The sequence below is a fragment of the Pyrus communis genome, chromosome 11, assembly GCF_041283825.1.
Source record: "Pyrus communis isolate YQ-2024b chromosome 11, ASM4128382v1, whole genome shotgun sequence".
Taxonomy (NCBI): domain Eukaryota; kingdom Viridiplantae; phylum Streptophyta; class Magnoliopsida; order Rosales; family Rosaceae; genus Pyrus; species Pyrus communis.
In genome coordinates, this window is record NC_142575.1 from 26,871,617 (window position 1) to 26,889,619 (window position 18,003).

At 38.1% G+C, this 18,003-nt stretch overlaps 1 protein-coding gene and 1 pseudogene across 1 annotated transcript; one reads left to right on the forward strand and one right to left on the reverse strand.

Annotated features, from left to right (window-relative positions):
* The first annotated feature begins 4,122 nt into the window (after positions 1-4,122).
* On the forward strand, positions 4,123-12,950 carry LOC137741901 (protein ULTRAPETALA 2-like; annotated as a pseudogene).
* Positions 12,951-13,741: 791 nt separating this feature from the next.
* Positions 13,742-14,134, reverse strand: LOC148693199 (lysine-specific histone demethylase 1 homolog 2-like). The gene has a single exon (XM_088680332.1). The coding sequence runs from the start codon at positions 14,132-14,134 to the stop codon at positions 13,742-13,744; it is 393 nt and encodes a 130-aa protein (XP_088536458.1).
* Positions 14,135-18,003: the final 3,869 nt, after the last annotated feature.

Consider the following 18,003-nt stretch of genomic DNA (forward strand, 5'->3'; position numbering starts at 1 on the left):
TAAGCATATATGCCATATAACCATAGTGAGTAATGTAGGATGACACATGTACAACAAGTTCACAATTTAAAACCATATAAAATGAAAAATAGGAAGAAAATAAGGAAATGTGGTAATGTAAGATACTTGCAAAGTTACAAAGCTAGGCATCAAACTCCTCTTCACCATATCCCTCCAAGACTCTATCCGTGTCGGACTCAAGCTCAACTTCTTCATCATCTCCTTCTTCTTCTTCCGTGTCCTCATTCGATATAAAATCTTCTTCATGAAGTTCTCTTACTTCAACAATTTTAGAACTCCCCCTAGGCTCTAGGGAACTACCTACCTCCGATGTCTCTATAATTCCCGAGCTAGGCTCAAGTTCTTCATCACCACCCACCACAATCTATCCTTGAGCCATACTAGCTTCACTTGCAAGTAGCATGTCCACTTAGACTTAGATAGGAATTTTTTTTTTAATTTCAAAAAAAAAAAAAAAAAAAAAAAAAGAACCCGCCTAAAGGCCATTCGATTTTTCCAATCGATTTGCAAGAAGAAAACACATCGGGTCACCACCACCCAACACCTAGGCACCGCCTAGGCCCTTTTTTAGAACATTGGTAGTAGCTATAATACTTATTATTAAATAATAGTTATAGCTGAGCCTAGTTGCTTGAACGTGTAATTAGCCAAAATATTAAAGTGTTGATTGTATGAGGAAGTTCAGCTTGACCCTAAATCCACAAGACGCTCCCTACAGACCATGAATAGGTAGCAAGTAATAGTTATAACACTTGTTACTAAGTAATAGGAACAAGAATTTTTAGCACAAATGGTCCCTAAAATTAACGCACATCATCAAGATGGTCCCTCAAAATTGATCCACATCATCAATATGGTCACTGAAATTGAAAATCAATCAATGAAATCTATGAAAATATTGTTGCAAATCAATATGATCTTTCCGCCACAATTCTGTAAAAAAAATTGTTATGTGCTGATGTGGGTTTAATTATTAATTAAAAAAGTTGTCTAAATACCTTTTTGCATAATGGAATTTTTTTTTTCCTTATAGTAGGGCCTACTTCGAAGAGAGCTCCATTCCATAAATTCTCAAAGGCACAAGGCTTAACCAATGCCTAACAGGGGGTGGGGAAATAGTTTTTAATCAACAATGGACGCACCTCGGTTATAACCTTATTATTTCAAGGCAGACCTCGTCATTCTTTGCATCACTAGAGCACTAGGAAAGCGCTGAACAAGCTCTCCAAGATTAAGGTTGTGAGAGTGCTGATCGCCTAAATGTTAACGATGATGTCCCAGAAATCGTTGCCAATGGGCCAAGCCGTCACCAATGGTGATCTCGATCCAGGTTCAATTAGGTGAAAAACATTGAAGTGTGTAAAGATGAGTGTATTGAGATTTGTTTAGAGAATAGAGAGCGAACGGGATGTAGAAATGTGGACTGAGATCGGAGGTGATTGTAGGACTGGGTTTTTGGGTTGACAATTTTTTTATTAACTATTAAATTATTAAGCCTGTTTGTAATTTTTTTTTAAATTTAATTAGACTTTGTGACCCATTTATGTGTCACATCATCACATAATAGAAATTTTGCCAGAATTGTGATAGAAGACCTTGATTTGAGATACTTACTTGAGGGACTACATTGATCAATTTTCAATTTTCAATTTTAGGGACCATTTTGAAGTCGCGGGTCAATTTCATAGACCATTTTGATGTCATGGGTCAATTTCAAGGACCATTTGTGAGAAAAAAAGAACTTATGGGGTCCATTTATTTGCCACATCATCACTTAACAAATTTTTAACAAAATTGCGACGGAATGGCCACATTGATTTGCGACACCTATTTTCAGGGATTACATTGATTGATTTTCAATTTCAGGGATCATCTTGATGGTGATGGTCAATTTCAGAGACCATTTGTGATAAAAATACCGTAAAATAATAGTTACTAGGTGACAATAACAAAATCGAAATTATGGAACATAGGAAACAATTCTTTTACATATATAAAATCGTGTAACCTTTGTCCATATTTCAGCACTTGGTGCTCGTGCTAAAATCTGATAAGGTAACACTTCTTTATTTTACTTTGGACGGTCAACCTAGTATGTTAGGTACTGACATATTTTCTTTGCATTTTTCAAGTTGGTCAATGACTATTTTTTTTTTCTTCTTACTTTGAAATTCTTCTTTGGCATTGATTACCATGTTATTTCTTGCTTAGTATTCTATGTTTGCAATTATATTCGAATTTTAATTAGAAGTGCTCAATCACACATAGTACTACTAAGTAAAAGTCACACGTGATGAGAAATGACTGGGAGATTTTCAATTTTTATTTCTTTATCAAATTTCTCATTTTCTTTAGATTTAATTAGCATGCATATAACTTAGCCGCATATCAAGTGTATCGTTTAGTGCGAAGTAGACGAGTGAATTCTCTTTTCATTTGTCCATTAATGCACATTTTGGAAAATGTGTAAATTTGTTGTACTATTCTATCCGTGAGAGCAGATATTGGCCAGTCTTGCGTTTTATTCATAAATTTGAATTTAATTATAATTCTATATATGTGAAAGGGGCCCTAGTTCTTATCTCCATTCATGTATTTAGCTCTTGAGAATCAACCAGTGAGCGAGATTTAGAGTGAGAAAAGACAAAAATTTTACATAAGCACCCAAAAAACCTTGAAGAAGGTCAGATATCAGATTTATCTGCTCAAAATGGGCCGAGGTAACTCTGATCTATTCAAGATTTTCTTGTGTATATTGTTTGGAATCATTCATGAAGATCAAATGTCATGCATGTCTAATTAGATATGTAATCTGCAATGATATGTTAAGGGAAGATTTTTATACACCCATTCTCTTTTTCTGAACTCTCATATTTATGCATGTTCATTAATTATTTTATTCATTCAATCCAGTAGTAAAAAATAGACTAAGATGTGTATGAAAAGAAAAAAAGTGTAATAAATCACATATTTGTTGATCCATGGCCGTCTTTTGATGTACACGCCTTTGAACTTGACCAATTTTTTTTTTTTTTTCGTTTCCAATTTATTTATAAGATTTGGATGAGATCTAAGAGCTTTAATGAGGTTTATGAATTTATATCAACTCTTGTTAAGAACAGAATTAATTGATCGATTTTCCTAACCACTATTGTATATCATTTAGTTTTATTTTTTGTCTATATTTTAATGTTAACTTTCCCAAAACCTTGTGTCTTTTTCGTACCGAACCCAAATAATTCAAAACTAGTACATATTAATTGATTATCATTTGACTTTTCTTTTCTTTTTTTATTTTATTTTATTCAATAACTGTCGTCGTCCAATATGATTAGAACTTATGATAAATCAAATGCATTTTACCAATCACAGTTTACAATGCTCCTTTCAATAGTAAAGGGTTTATTTTGGAGCGTACTTTTCAGTAAATGCACTTAAATATAGTCAAATCACTTTATATTTTAGGCCAAATCAGAAAAATGATCCTTGTGATCCTAAGGTATTTGGAACATAGCCTATGTGGTAAAAAAATTTAGATTTAAATCCATGCAATATAGCCTATTAGTAAATTTAATCCAAAGGTATTAGTTCTGTTAAGAATCCGTTAAATACATGGATATAATTGTATTTTCACAAAACCTTCTTCCTCATGCTTTCTCTGGAATGTGTATTTTCACAAAACCATGTCTGAGATCAACCTCATCACTGATCTCGATGCCATCCCACTCAGAGCCCTGAATACACTTTCCACAAATCCATCTGCTACAACTTTGGCAGGGATACCTAGGACCAATACTGGTGGTGTTTGTATTGCATTCGCAACACATCTTGCTGTCGTTACTGGGCATATCAAACTCGCCAGACAAAACCCGCGAGTACCTAATTTGTCTATTTGATCTTAGTAGTGAATGATCAGGTATTCCCATTGAATGGTAACAACCCAACAAGAAGAGAACCCAGAATTTTCTTTTTACTTTTTTCTCGAGAAACAAACACACTGGCCTCGAAATTTGTCAATGATACGACCTCTCAGCTTTAAAGAAAGAAGAAGAATTACAACCCAAAAATGAAAAAAGAAAAGCAACTTACTTTATTAATATCATGGTTCATAGCAGCAGCAGCTTTCATGATCTGAAGATTAGTGCGTACTCTGGTATTCATCTTTTTTTTTCTTTCTGGAAAAAAAAAAAAGAGATAAACAAACTATGATGCAAATTTAATGCATCCTGAAAAGATGAACAGAGGGATGACAACTAGAGAGAGAGAGAGAGAGAGAGAGAGAGAGAGAGAGAGAGAGATTAATTATATTTCATATATGGTTAAGAGAGCGGGAAAGTTGAAGTGGGTAAGACTCAGAAAAAGAAATGGCTGCATTTGTTGTATTTAGGGCTCTTAGTGGGATGGCATCGAGATCAGTGATGAGGTTGATCTCAGACATGGTTTTGTAAAAATACACATTCCAGAGAAAGCATGAGGAAGAAGGTTTTGTGAAAATACAATTCTATCCATGTATTTAACGGACACTTAACGGAACTAATACTTTTGACTAAATTTGCTAATGGACTATACAACATTAGTTTAAATCCGAATTTTTTTACAATATAGGCTATGTTCCGAATACCTTAAGATCACAGGAACCATTTGTCCGATTTGACCTATATTTTATTATGTTTGAATGGAATAACTAAAAGTTCATTTTGAGTGAGCTTCTCCTGATAGATTAATAACTAAAAGTTCATTTTGAGTGAGCTTCTCCTGATAGATTAATAACTAAAAGTTCATTTTGAGTGAGCTTCTCTTGATAGATTTTTTTTCCCCTACTAGTATTTTTGCGTAGATCCGCAGAACTACTCAAGTTTTATGTGCACTTCAAAACAATGGCGGAGCCAACATGAGGTCATTGGTTGTCCTTGATCCCAACAACTTCAAAAACCCCATGTATATTTGTTTGTATATTATATTTGACCGCTATAAACAGCTAAGGAAACTAAATTACAACCTTCTCCTCCTACTTTTATTTTCTTCTATCATACTTGTCTTCATTTTCTATTTTCTTGTAAAAAGTACTTTAGTTGAAATGCCTTGACAATCTTCAATTACTGCACAGTATCCTGCATCCACTGTTTACAAGCCTCTACAAATGTTGACGTATGTCGGCATAAACCTTCGGCATATGTTGACAGGAATTAGAAGATGCCTACTAGATGCTTAATGAAATGATAGCTTTTTTTATTGGTATTATGACCCTATTATTTGAAAATCCTGGTTACGTCAATGCTTCAAAACATGCCTCTATTTGGCTATATAAGTTTTGTTTTATTTTTAAGTACACCTCTTATATACACCATCAATTGGTAGAAAATATACGGCATCCATGTTCATAGTATAATTCGAAGGACATATATAAAATCGTCCTAATCCTAATCAATCGTCCTTAATTTGCTTTTATTTCTTTTAGTTTTCTCAAACTGCTTTTGTTTAGACTTCACAGTTCATGTTTATGTTAATTGATAGGCACAATCATTCATCAAAAAATACATAAGTGACATTGAGGAAACACGGATATTGTCTATACAACCTTTCAAGGAAAATGGTATTTACACACCTAATTTTTAGAAAAATCTTATACTTCTGCCCCCCACGTCTGTTAGTTTATATGTTTTTTAGCTCTCCTTTGCTTTTATTCAATTTCATGGTCAAAAAATTCAGAAAGGGTGTAGAGAGAGAATAGCGTGTGAAAATTATTTTCCGGAATTGTTAACATGTATGCACCTTAGCCACCCCCACCCTCTCTCTCTCATCATTTCCACGTTTTTCTACCTCTGCATGGTTGTTTAGGCGTCAATGATGAGTGCATTTCGGCTTCATTACGACATAACAAGGTTTCAAACACAAAAACACTGCGATAAAAATTCTCACTTCTTGTCGTGCTATTTCTAACAAGTTTTCGTTGATTAATTTTCGATGCATATTGATCCAGATCATCTCTTCTAATTATTTTCATCGTACTGGTGCTTTTATTTTTTTGAGTCACAGGTGCAACGACATCTAGTAATTCATCTGCAGCTGCAAGGGCTATCGAGATCAGAAATGAAAATCGAGAGATCATGTTCACCGACGAAGATATTAAACCAGTCGAGAACTTCTATGGACTTGAGCGAGGTCCAAATTACATCGAAGTCGTTTGTGGCTGTACGAGCAAGAAATACGGCGACTCTGTAGGAAAGCTGAGAATTTCCTCCACAGGGCAATTTTCAATTACTTGCCAATGCCTCTCAACATCTTGCAACGAAGGTGCTCACTCTAATTTATCTAATTACCTTATATGGTATCGGAGAGGTACTTGTTTGAAACCATGGATCTGTTGAATAATTGGCCAAGTGGACAAATGTCCAAGAAAACTTTACGTGATTAAACAATCCAAAGGTGGAAACACATTCCTTGTTTTGGGGAGGAAAATAAGGGAAATGTTTGGTTGCTTTTGAAAAAGGTTTTGAAACAACACCCGTGAGTTTTGGTTTTTTCATAATAAAGGGTTTGGTTGCTTTTCCATTCGGTTGTGTGGAAACAAGAGAGAAGGGAGATTTGCAGAGAGAAAGAGGGCAGAGAACAAGGGGTGCCACATCCCCCATTTGAAAAGAGCTCCTCTCTTCGGTTAGTAATCATCCACCAAAGTAGTTGTTGTTGTAATAGCTTTGAGCTATATGTATAGAGAAGAAATTATTCATTATATTTCTTTCTCTATTTGTTTCTTTGGTGTGAGAGTTATTGGGTGTATTGGGCTTTTGGGTTGTGAGATCACCAACACTTTGTAAACTCCCATTTGGTTGATAGTGGATTATTGGGTGAGCTCCTACTGCTCCGAGGACGTACTCCAGTTACACTGACTGTGGAGGAACCTCGTTAAAATCTTTGTGTCTTTAATATTTTGTTCTTGCATTTTCATTTGATAAATTTCCTGTGGGCTAGCTTGAGTTGGTTCCAAAAGATTTTGGTGCTATCCTAGCACAACAATTGGTATCAGAGCACTGGTTGCTCTTGGGTACTGTCTAGTTGCCAAAGATGTCAGACGGGCAAGATGAGAATCCTTTTAGAAGCAGCTCCGGGTTTGCAAGAACTACGGTGCAAAATGCAAAGTTCGAAGTGGAAAAGTTTGATGGCACAAACAACTTCGGGATGTGGCAATGTGAGGTTAAAGATGTGTTGGCTCAACAAGATCTTCTTGCCGCCTTGGGAGAGAAGCCTGAAGCTATGTCGAAACTGGAATGGGAGAAATTAAATTTGTGGGCTTGCTCTTCAATTCGGTTGTGCCTTGCAAAAACTCAGAAGTATTTTGTGATGCGGGAGACTTTGGCAAGTGTGTTGTGGCAAAAATTGGAAGACAAGTATATGACGAAGAGTGCAGAGAACCGGCTACACTTGAAGAAAAAGCTCTACCGCTTCCAATACAAAGAAGGTACAAAAATGATTAGACACCTTGATGCTTTTAATAAGTTGATTGCCGACTTGTTAAATTTAGATGAGGATATTAAGGATGAAGATAAGGCCTTAATATTGTTGAATTCCTTGCCGGACTCTTATGAGCATTTTGTTACCACTATTATGCATGGTAAAGAAACTGTGAAATTTGAAGATGTGTCAAATGCCTTGATGAATTATGAAATGAGGCATAGAGATAAAAATCATGATAGTACCTCTGAAGCTTTATTTGTTAGAGGTAGATCATCGGAGAGGAGATCCTCTTCTAGCAGGAAAAAATCACAGTCTCGACCTAGAGGAAACTCTAAAGGTAGAAAACCTTTGGAAAGGGATGAATGTGCCTTTTGTCGTAATAAGGGCCATTGGAAGAAAGATTGTCCTAGATTGAAGACCAAAGGCAAAGAAAGTTCTGAAGCTAATGTTGCTGAGGTTGAAACAGATTTTTCTGATTTTGCTTTAACCACTTCCTCATCATTTGATTGTGCTACTAAGTGGGTGTTGGATACGGGTTGTACTCATCATATGACTCCTCACAAGGATTGGTTTTCAAGCTTGAAAGAGTTTGATGGCGGTGTTGTGTTCATGGGAGATGACAATCCTTGCACAACAAAAGGGATTGGTACAGTTCGTTTGAAGTTGCATGATGGCATGGTTAAAGAGTTGACAGGTGTTCGGTATGTACCGAATTTGAAGAAAAATCTTATTTCTTTGGGAACTTTGGAAGCCAAGGGCTTCAGGTTTCATTCAGATGGGCAGACATTGAAGGTGACTTATGGTGCACTTGTTGTGATGAAAGCTCCTCGATATGGCCATTTGTATTTATTGCAAGGAAGCACTGTGACAGGTGAAGCATCTGTAGTCTCAGAAAATATGGGCACATCCGATTCTGATACTACTAGATTGTGGCATATGAGATTAGGCCATGCCGGTGAGAAAGCTCTACAAGGGCTTGTGAAACAAGGTCTTCTAAAAGGTGCCACGACTTGTAAACTTGATTTCTGTGAGCATTGTGTCTTGGGGAAGCAAACTAGAGTGAAGTTTGGTACTGCTGTACATCAGACGAAGGGCATTCTTGATTATGTGCATTCGGATGTTTGGGGTCCTACAAAGACTCCCTCTTTGAGTGGTAGACATTGGTTCGTGACCTTTGTTGATGATTATTCAAGAAGGTCTTGGGTCTACACTATGAAGCACAAGAGTGAGGTGTTGAGCATTTTCTTGGGTTGGAAGAAAATGGTTGAGAACCAGACTGGGAGAAAGATTAAGATTTTGAGATCGGATAATGGTGGTGAATACACATCCGACCCTTTCTTTAAAGTTTGCAAAGAAGAAGGGATTGTAAGACATTTTAGTGTCCGGGGAACTCCACAACAAAATGGAGTTGCAGAAAGATTGAATCGAACCTTGCTTGAGAAGGTTAGATGCATGTTGTCTCAGTCGGGTTTGAGCAAGTCATTTTGGGCAGAGGCAGTTACTTATGCATGTCACATCATCAACCGATTACCCTCAGCTGCTATTCAGGGTAAGACACCAATGGAGGTATGGATTGGAAAACCTTCTACTGATTATGATTATATTCGTATTTTTGGTTCACCTGCTTATTTTCATGTAACTGAAAATAAACTTGATCCTAGAGCCAAAAAGGCTATCTTTCTTGGTTTTAGTAGTGGTGTCAAAGGTTACAGGTTATGGTGCCCGGAGATGAAGAAACTTGTAATCAGCAGAGATGTGACATTTGATGAAGAAAATATGTTCAGAGACTCTGAAAAGAATGTGAAAGATGTCCAACAGGTGGAGCTTGAGAAAGTTGCCTCTAGTACTTCAAATCCTATTTCCGCTGATGTCGAAGCCACTATAAGTGAAGAAGTGGGAGACCATGAGGATGTTGAAGAAGTTGAACTTGAAGATTCTATTCAAGTTGAAGAGCAAGTTTCACCTCAAGAGTCTATTGCCAAGAACAGAGGAAAAAGACAAATTACCAAGCCAGCTCGGTATAGTGACTATGTTGCTTTTGCTCTTCCTATTATCACTGATGAGATTCCATCCAATTTTGAGGAAGCCATTGAGAGTGAGGAAAAGGAGAAGTGGTGCAATGCCATGGGCGACGAGATGAATTCTCTCATGAAAAACAAGACTTGGGAGTTAGCTAAATTGCCTAAGGGTAAGAAAGCTATTGGTTGCAAATGGGTGTATGCCAAGAAGGAAGATGTTGCTGAGAAAAGCAATGTCAGATTCAAAGCAAGATTAGTTGCTAAAGGGTATGCACAAAAGGAGGGCATTGACTACAATGAAATCTTTTCTCCAGTTGTGAAGCACTCCTCAATTCGCATTATGTTAGCTCTTGTTGCACAATATGATCTTGAACTTGTGCAACTCGATGTGAAAACGGCTTTCCTACATGGTGATTTGAATGAAGAGATCTATATGTGTCAACCGGATGGGTATATGGTGAAAGGGAAAGAAAATTTGTTTTGCAAGTTGAAGAAATCACTTTATGGCTTGAAGCAATCTCCAAGACAATGGTATTTGAGGTTTGATAAATTTATGAGAGGCCAAAATTATTCTAGAAGTCAATATGATCATTGTGTGTACTTCAAGAAGTTGCAAGATGGGTCTTTCATTTATTTATTGATATATGTTGATGATATGTTGATTGCCTCAAAGAATGTCGAAGAGATTGAGAAATTGAAGAAGCAAATGAAGAATGAGTTTGAGATGAAGGATCTTGGTGAAGCAAAGAAGATCCTTGGCATGGAGATCACTAGAGACAGAGAGAAAGGTTTGGTATGCTTGAATCAAAGACAATACCTTGAGAAGTTGATTCGGAAGTTTGGAGTTCATGATTCAACTAAACCGGTTAGTACCCCTTTGGCTCCTCATTTTAAATTGAGTTCGCTACAATGTCCTAAAACTGATCAAGAGAAGCTACAAATGAAAAATATACCATATGCAAATTTGGTTGGTAGTTTGATGTATGCAATGGTATGCTCTAGACCGGATATTGCTCATGCAGTTGGCATGGTGAGTCGGTATATGCATAATCCTGGTAAAGAGCATTGGAATGCAGCTAAGTGGATATTGAGGTATCTCCATGGTACTCGAGATGTTGGTTTATGCTTTGAGAGGGATGACTCTGGTATTGGTCATTTTGCTGTTGGTTATGTTGATTCAGATTATGCAGGTGATCTGGATGGAAGGAAGTCTACTACAGGCTATGTGTTTACTATGGCTAAAGGGCCAGTTTGTTGGAGGTCCATTTTGCAGTCGTCTGTTGCCTCGTCTACTACAGAGGCTGAATATATGGCAGTTGCTGAAGCTATAAAGGAGGCCATTTGGATACATGGACTGATTAGAGATTTGGGGGTTGATCAGAAGCAGGTGGAGGTGCATTGTGATAGTCAGAGTGCCATTTATTTGGCTAAGTATCAGGTTCATCATGCGAGGACCAAGCACATAGATGTGCGTTATCACTTTGTTCGTGAAGTTGTTGGTGAAGGAGAAATCATTCTCCAGAAGATTCCAACTAAAGACAACCCCGCTGATATGTTGACTAAGGTTGTTGGTGTAGCCAAGTTTGTTCATTGCTTGAACTTGGCTCACATTTTGCCTATATAAAGAAGGCGTTGAGCAGTAGGAGTTTTGGAGATTTGGCTCGGCATGAGTTGTTCTCTTGCTAGTGATTGGGAGTGATGTTGTGTGTTAATTGTGTTGTTTGGCTTATCATGGCGTTTTTCGAAACTTGGCCAAGGTGGAGATTGTTGAATAATTGGCCAAGTGGACAAATGTCCAAGAAAACTTTAGGTGATTAAACAATCCAAAGGTGGAAACACATTCCTTGTTTTGGGGAGGAAAATAAGGGAAATGTTTGGTTGCTTTTGAAAAAGGTTTTGAAACAACACCCGTGAGTTTTGGTTTTTTCATAATAAAGGGTTTGGTTGCTTTTCCATTCGGTTGTGTGGAAACAAGAGAGAAGGGAGATTTGCAGAGAGTTTTGCAGAGAGAAAGAGGGCAGAGAACAAGGGGTGCCACATCCCCCATTTGAAAAGAGCTCCTCTCTTCGGTTAGTAATCATCCACCAAAGTAGTTGTTGTTGTAATAGCTTTGAGCTATATGTATAGAGAAGAAATTATTCATTATATTTCTTTCTCTATTTGTTTCTTTGGTGTGTGAGAGTTATTGGGTGTATTGGGCTTTTGGGTTGTGAGATCACCAACACTTTGTAAACTCCCATTTGGTTGATAGTGGATTATTGGGTGAGCTCCTACTGCTCCGAGGACGTACTCCAGTTACACTGACTGTGGAGGAACCTCGTTAAAATCTTTGTGTCTTTAATATTTTGTTCTTGCATTTTCATTTGATAAATTTCCTGTGGGCTAGCTTGAGTTGGTTCCAAAAGATTTTGGTGCTATCCTAGCACAACAGGATCTGCATTTTCTCGATTAGTCTACGCTTCATCCTGCCCGTCGACTGAGAGAAGCACAAACTGATCGAAAAATAAGTACGTTGCACATACATACACACCTGCATGCATGAGGCTAACTTTGATACACAATACATTGTTGGCTAATTTCTTGAGAACTAAGCAAGCTTTTACGTGCAATTAACGCAGTGGGGGTCTTACAAGAGAGGGGGGAAATTGACACCCGATGAATTCGAGAAGCATTCTAAAGAAGGGGGCCCAGAAAATGGAAGAGCAACATCTGGGTTACGATGGACGAAGATGGTCAGAAAGTGCCACTCTGGAAAACTGGGCTGATGAAGTTTTACAGGCATGCCTCAAACGAAGGCCAGTTAGGTTCTACTATTCGGCGGCGGTGGAACCTTCACAGGGATGAACTGCTGCGCTGCTTCAAGTGCAAGAAAGAACGCAGGTTTCGCCTGCGGACTAAAGAAGAGTGCAGAGCCTTCCATAATGCCTCAAGGAATAGAAGATGGAAATGTGCTGACCACCCCTATGACATGTGAGTCTCTATCCTCTTTCTCCATTTTAATTTTTATGCACTTCATTTTTATTATTTCATGTCTACTACCTAGAAAAACTTGGTGATTCATTGTACTAGTAAATGTCATTTTTTGTAAGTCTGAACCATTGATCATGTTTTCATATCGGAGTATTAGGATTTCGTTAACGAGTTCACAACTATCTTGAAATGAAATGAACATTCAGTTCAATGTATTGTGTATTTTGGAGATTAAAAAAAGGTCATTTTTGTTGTTGTTGCATGATAAAAAATAAAGTGTAGTGATGAGGAAGAGCGTGAAAGTCGGAAGAGCGGCAGGGGATGTCCTCGTGCTTCCACATGCCAGGGTTGCACTTCCTGCGTGTGTTTAGGGTGCCTCAACTGCCGCTACTCGGACTGCAATTGCCGCACCTGTGTTGATTTCATGCACAATGCCAAACCCTAATTAAACTCATCCCTCCTTTTGTTTTAGCTTTAGGTTGCTCCTTGTTCTACCACCCATGTTCATTTTGATGAGTTTACTTTGACAGTAATGTGCTTTGTACTATTTATCACATGCTACTCGGAATCAGAGAAGTCAGCTGATATGATTTCATGTATTAGATTATGGATTTCGTTATATGTATAAACGTGTTAATAAACACTCGAAGGTCATGAAACGGAATAATTTCAAAACTGAAGAACAGACAAGGGACTTAATTGTCTATTTCCACATTCAACTTTGGAAACTAGACAAGAAATTCTCTTCTAAATTTCTATCAAACTGATTCAGGACTAGACGTGGTTTAGTTAAGTTGCTCACATGCTAAAAAAATCATTCGATGAAATTAATTGCAAAACAACTTCAGAAACTAGACACAAATTGCTCCAAAATATGTCACCAATAACAGGTTTCCGCCGTCGCCCTTTTCAAACACCCGACGAAAATAAGAACAAGCACATTAATGCATCAACACATGCTATATGGAAAAGTTCGATAACTTTCATTGTCTATTGATAATCTGTTCCCTATTAACATGGGATCTCCAGCCTAATCAAAACTTCACATCCGAATGAATGAATGGTCGATGACTCCTTAGTTAATCTGCTACCTGAATCAAGGTTAGACTAAAACATCTTCTACAGAAACGCAGAAAATGGATTTTCCTAGTTCAACCCTGAGAGATCAATTTCTCTCTTAAACCTAATTTTTCAATGTCCCGCCGCAAAAGTGTGCACCTGAACATGAAACTCCACACGATGCACAAAAGAACAAATTAGTCCTTGAAACTGCAAGCAACCTACTGCCGTCCTGCAGACGTGCGATTCCTTCCCCTTCCTCTTCGACCATTGGCAATGCTAACTGCCAAGGAGTTACCTAAAGTTCCTATGGCACTAGGTCCAATCAGCCTCAAGCCGAAAACTTTCACCAAGTATGAAAGCCTACTTTCATCTTCTCCGGTCACCAGTTCTAACCCACATGCTTGCTCGTGAGATATAAACGTGTAAAGCTGCAAGGGTATGGTTATGGCATGTTGGGAGCTACAGCTTAACTCTTGTTTGTAACTGTTTTCAATACTCCTAATACCAACTCTCATAAGCCCTATTGATTTGGGGTCCTTTGTTGAAGGATCAAATACACATGAAAAGTTCCCAAATTCCAAATCAGGCTTCTTGAATAGTTCTTCCAGCATATCACTGATAGACCAAGTCAGTGTGTGAATCTTACTTCTGAGACTTCAGGAAGTTGTGATCGCTCTAAACTCTTATCCATGAAGAGTTAGTTTAGGTTACAACTCTTTCAAATGTTTGTTGGTTCTCGGATATATATCTTTTCTCCAGTTTGTTGTAATTTTTGAATTTTGTAAATAGGGATTGCTTTCCCTGATGTAATCTGAAATGCAATATAAATACATGCAGCCTCTCGTTAAAGAGGTATGCAATTAACGTGAACTCTTGAGCATTCTTAAGTTTTACATGGTATACGAGCCTTAGCAAGTCCAACGACACAAATCCAATTTTTTTTTTCCAATGGCTGATAGTTCCAACGGTGATGCAACCCCAAACATCTCCATTCCCAACCATCCCAACCCAGCAATACCTGCTATGAACTCCTTCTCGTCCATGACTACAGTCGTCAATATCAAACTGGATCGAACCAACTATCCTCTATGGTTGGCTCAGATCCTCCCAATCCTCAAGAGTCGTGACTTGATGGGTTATGTAGATGGGTCCATTGCATGTCCTCCCAAACATTTTCCTGGTGCCGCTGAAATCAATCCTGCATACACAACCTGGGTCCATCATGATCAAATGATACTGAGTTGGATAAATGGCTCCCTCACGCCATCTGTGCTATCGGTTATGACAAGCAAGAGATGCTCTTGTGATACCTGGGAGGCTCTTAAGCAAAGGTATGCTTCCTCGTCCCAAAATCACATCTTGTTTCTTCGGAATGAACTAATGCAAACCAAAAAAGGAGATATGTCTATTGCTGACTATCTTGATCGAATGAACTCGATTTCTGACAACCTTGCCCTAGCTGGGTAACCAGTGAATGATGATGAGCTTGTCCAGATTATCCTGAACAATTTGGGTCATGCTTATGAAATGACTATGAGTGCTGCACAAGCACGTGACACTCCAATCACGTATCCTACACTTGAGGCTCTCTTATTTACAACGAAGAGGAGGATGGCTGAGCAAACTGCTCCTACTGTGGAGGTTGCTCCTGTGAATGCATTTGTGACTACTAGAGGTCGTGGTGGACGACTTCAAGGTAAATGACGTGGTGTGTGTTCGTCTGCACGTGGTGGTGCTTCTGCCAACCAGCGAGGTTTCTTTCCTCGCAGCAATAATCAAAGGACAAACTCGGCTTGTAATGGTGAGAAGTTCACGGCTACAGGTGAAAGACTTGTCAAATCTGTGGAAAACAAGGGCACCCTGCCCTAGATTGTTATCAAAGAATGAATGTAGCATATGAAGGGCGCATTCCAGCTAATAGACTTACTGCTATGGCCACATCACCGGTCACCATCAACAAGCAATCTAATGGACAGTGGCTGCTTGACACGGGTGCTAATGCACATGTCACTCCAGATCTTCAAAATTTAATCAATCCAAAAGAGTATAATGGTAATGAGAATGTTGGTGGTGTAGGTAATAATACTGGTCTCTCTATCTCTCATCTTGGTTCAAATAGAATTCAAACTCATTCTTGCTCATTTGAATTCAAAATATTCTAAGATGTCCTACTGCCTCAACCAATATTATTTCTACCCATAGGTTTACCCTAGATAATAGTTGTTATTTAATTATCTTTCTTCATTTTTTTCCTTGTTAAGGACCTCAAGACTCGGAAGACGCTTTTCCACGGGAGATGTGAGAATGGCTTATTGATAGGAGCATATTTAGGCGACTTACTTAGCTTGTTTTCGTGCATCTATGTTGTTAATTCATAGTTGTTTTAGTAGTTTAAGCCATTTTCGTGTGTTTTTAGGTTCATATGGCTAAGGAAGCAAAAAGATGCATTTTGGAGCAAAATTGGGCTTGGAATGGATAGCATATGCTTGGAGCCAAAGTGTTGGACGAATTTGAAAGCCTTGTATGCACTTTGGACATAAAACAAAGGGCCTAGCCCAATCAAACAATCATTTGAGCCATGCAAAACCTCTAGCCCAATCAACAACCCTTAGCCACATGCATTCACATGCATCACAACCCCAAAACCATCAAGAAACACCCATTGCCGTGCCTTGCACTCCCACTTTCATTTTCAGCCATTCCACTTCATCATTACACCACCTTCTCCATCTTTATTCCACATGCATTCATCATAATTCACCCTAGCTACCACCATTCACACACACATGCACTTACTCTTTCATCATTGCACCACCATTCACACACACATGCACTTACTCTTTCATCATTGCACCACCAATTCAACACATGCATTTCCACCTTCCTACTTCATCATTTCAGCCACATATTCACCCACATGCACTCTAATCATTCAACACATGCATTCACACACCAACAACAACTCAATGCCGTGCACTTCCCTTGCCTTTCCACCAACAACCTAGCTCTTTTTCCATCATTATTTTATCCACATGCACTCTCAATCATAACAACCACATTCACTCTTAAACAATCACCCACTTATTCTCTCATTCCCCCTATAAAAACCCATGCATTCATACACAAAAATCACATCTCATTTTCATACACAAGACACCACAAACACATCCAATCTTCCCCTTTTGCCGCAAATCCCCTTCCATTTCTACACAATCTCTTCTCGGCTTCATTCCATTCCATACACTCTCCCATTCGCAGAAACCATTCAACCTTAGCCGCTCCGCCTTCATTTACAACACACTTGGAGCACCAACACCGAAGGCAACTCTTAAGGGATTTCGACATCAGTTTTGCTTCAAGGGTTCTTTCTTCTTAATCCTATGTTCACTCATGTTATATATTTTTATGTCAAACCTTTTGTAAACATGAAGTGTAACTAATCTCTCTCTAGGGATTCGATGTAGCCTTGCAAGATTGCCATGTAGTTAATTCAGAATTCTCATTTAATCTATCTATTTCTTGTTTCATTCTCCGATTTAATTGTGACTTAGTGTGTTGATTTTAATGCTTGATCATCATTTGAATTAACCACAGGTTGTTTAGCCAAGATTAAAGCACACATCATGCATAATCTTGGTGGATATGTGAATGAATGAAGGGAATGTTTTGCAAACATCCTGCCGAGTGTTCCCTTTGGTTTTGTGAAAGTTTCTTGTGCACTACATATTCTTGATTAGGAACCAAAGTTGCACATCACAATTAGGCTCATGATTAGAGACATTTGATCAAATCCACACATCATATGGTTGATCATATCTAAGTGAAACAAACTCAAGAAATAGGTAGATGGATGAGTATAATCTGATTCAACAAGCATGGCCTTGGGTTAGCAATGGTAAAATCGAATCCCTAGCTTCATCTCCATTGGTACTATCTCATTTTATTAGCTGTTGATTCATTCATTTTGTGTTTACTTCATTTCCTTATGCTTTCAAGGTACAACAACAAATCTGCCTACATTGATTAGTTTTATTTCTCTAGTAAAGAGTTCTTGCAAAACAAGTGATTATATAGGTCCAATTAGTCCCTGTGGATTCGACACCCTTACTTGTGCCATTATACTAAACATATTCTAGCATGAAGAAGGAAAACCTCAATCACTTATACCCATTTTCTGGTGGCGGTGGACAGTTCAATTACCCTATTTCAGTGTGTGTAGGCATCCGAGTCTCGGCCCAAAAATGGCATTCACGCCTTGGTCATCCTTCGTCATCTATTATTAAGTATTTAATTTCAAATAAACGAGTACCAATTCATGGTACTTCTGATGTAATGTTTTGTCAATCATGTCCATTAGGAAACAATACTAAACTCCCATTTAGTGCTTCTGAGTCTGTTTCCCAATTTCCTTTGCAAATTTTACATTCGGATGTTTGGTGTTCTCCAGTTGTTTCACATGAAGGTTTTAAATATTATGTGT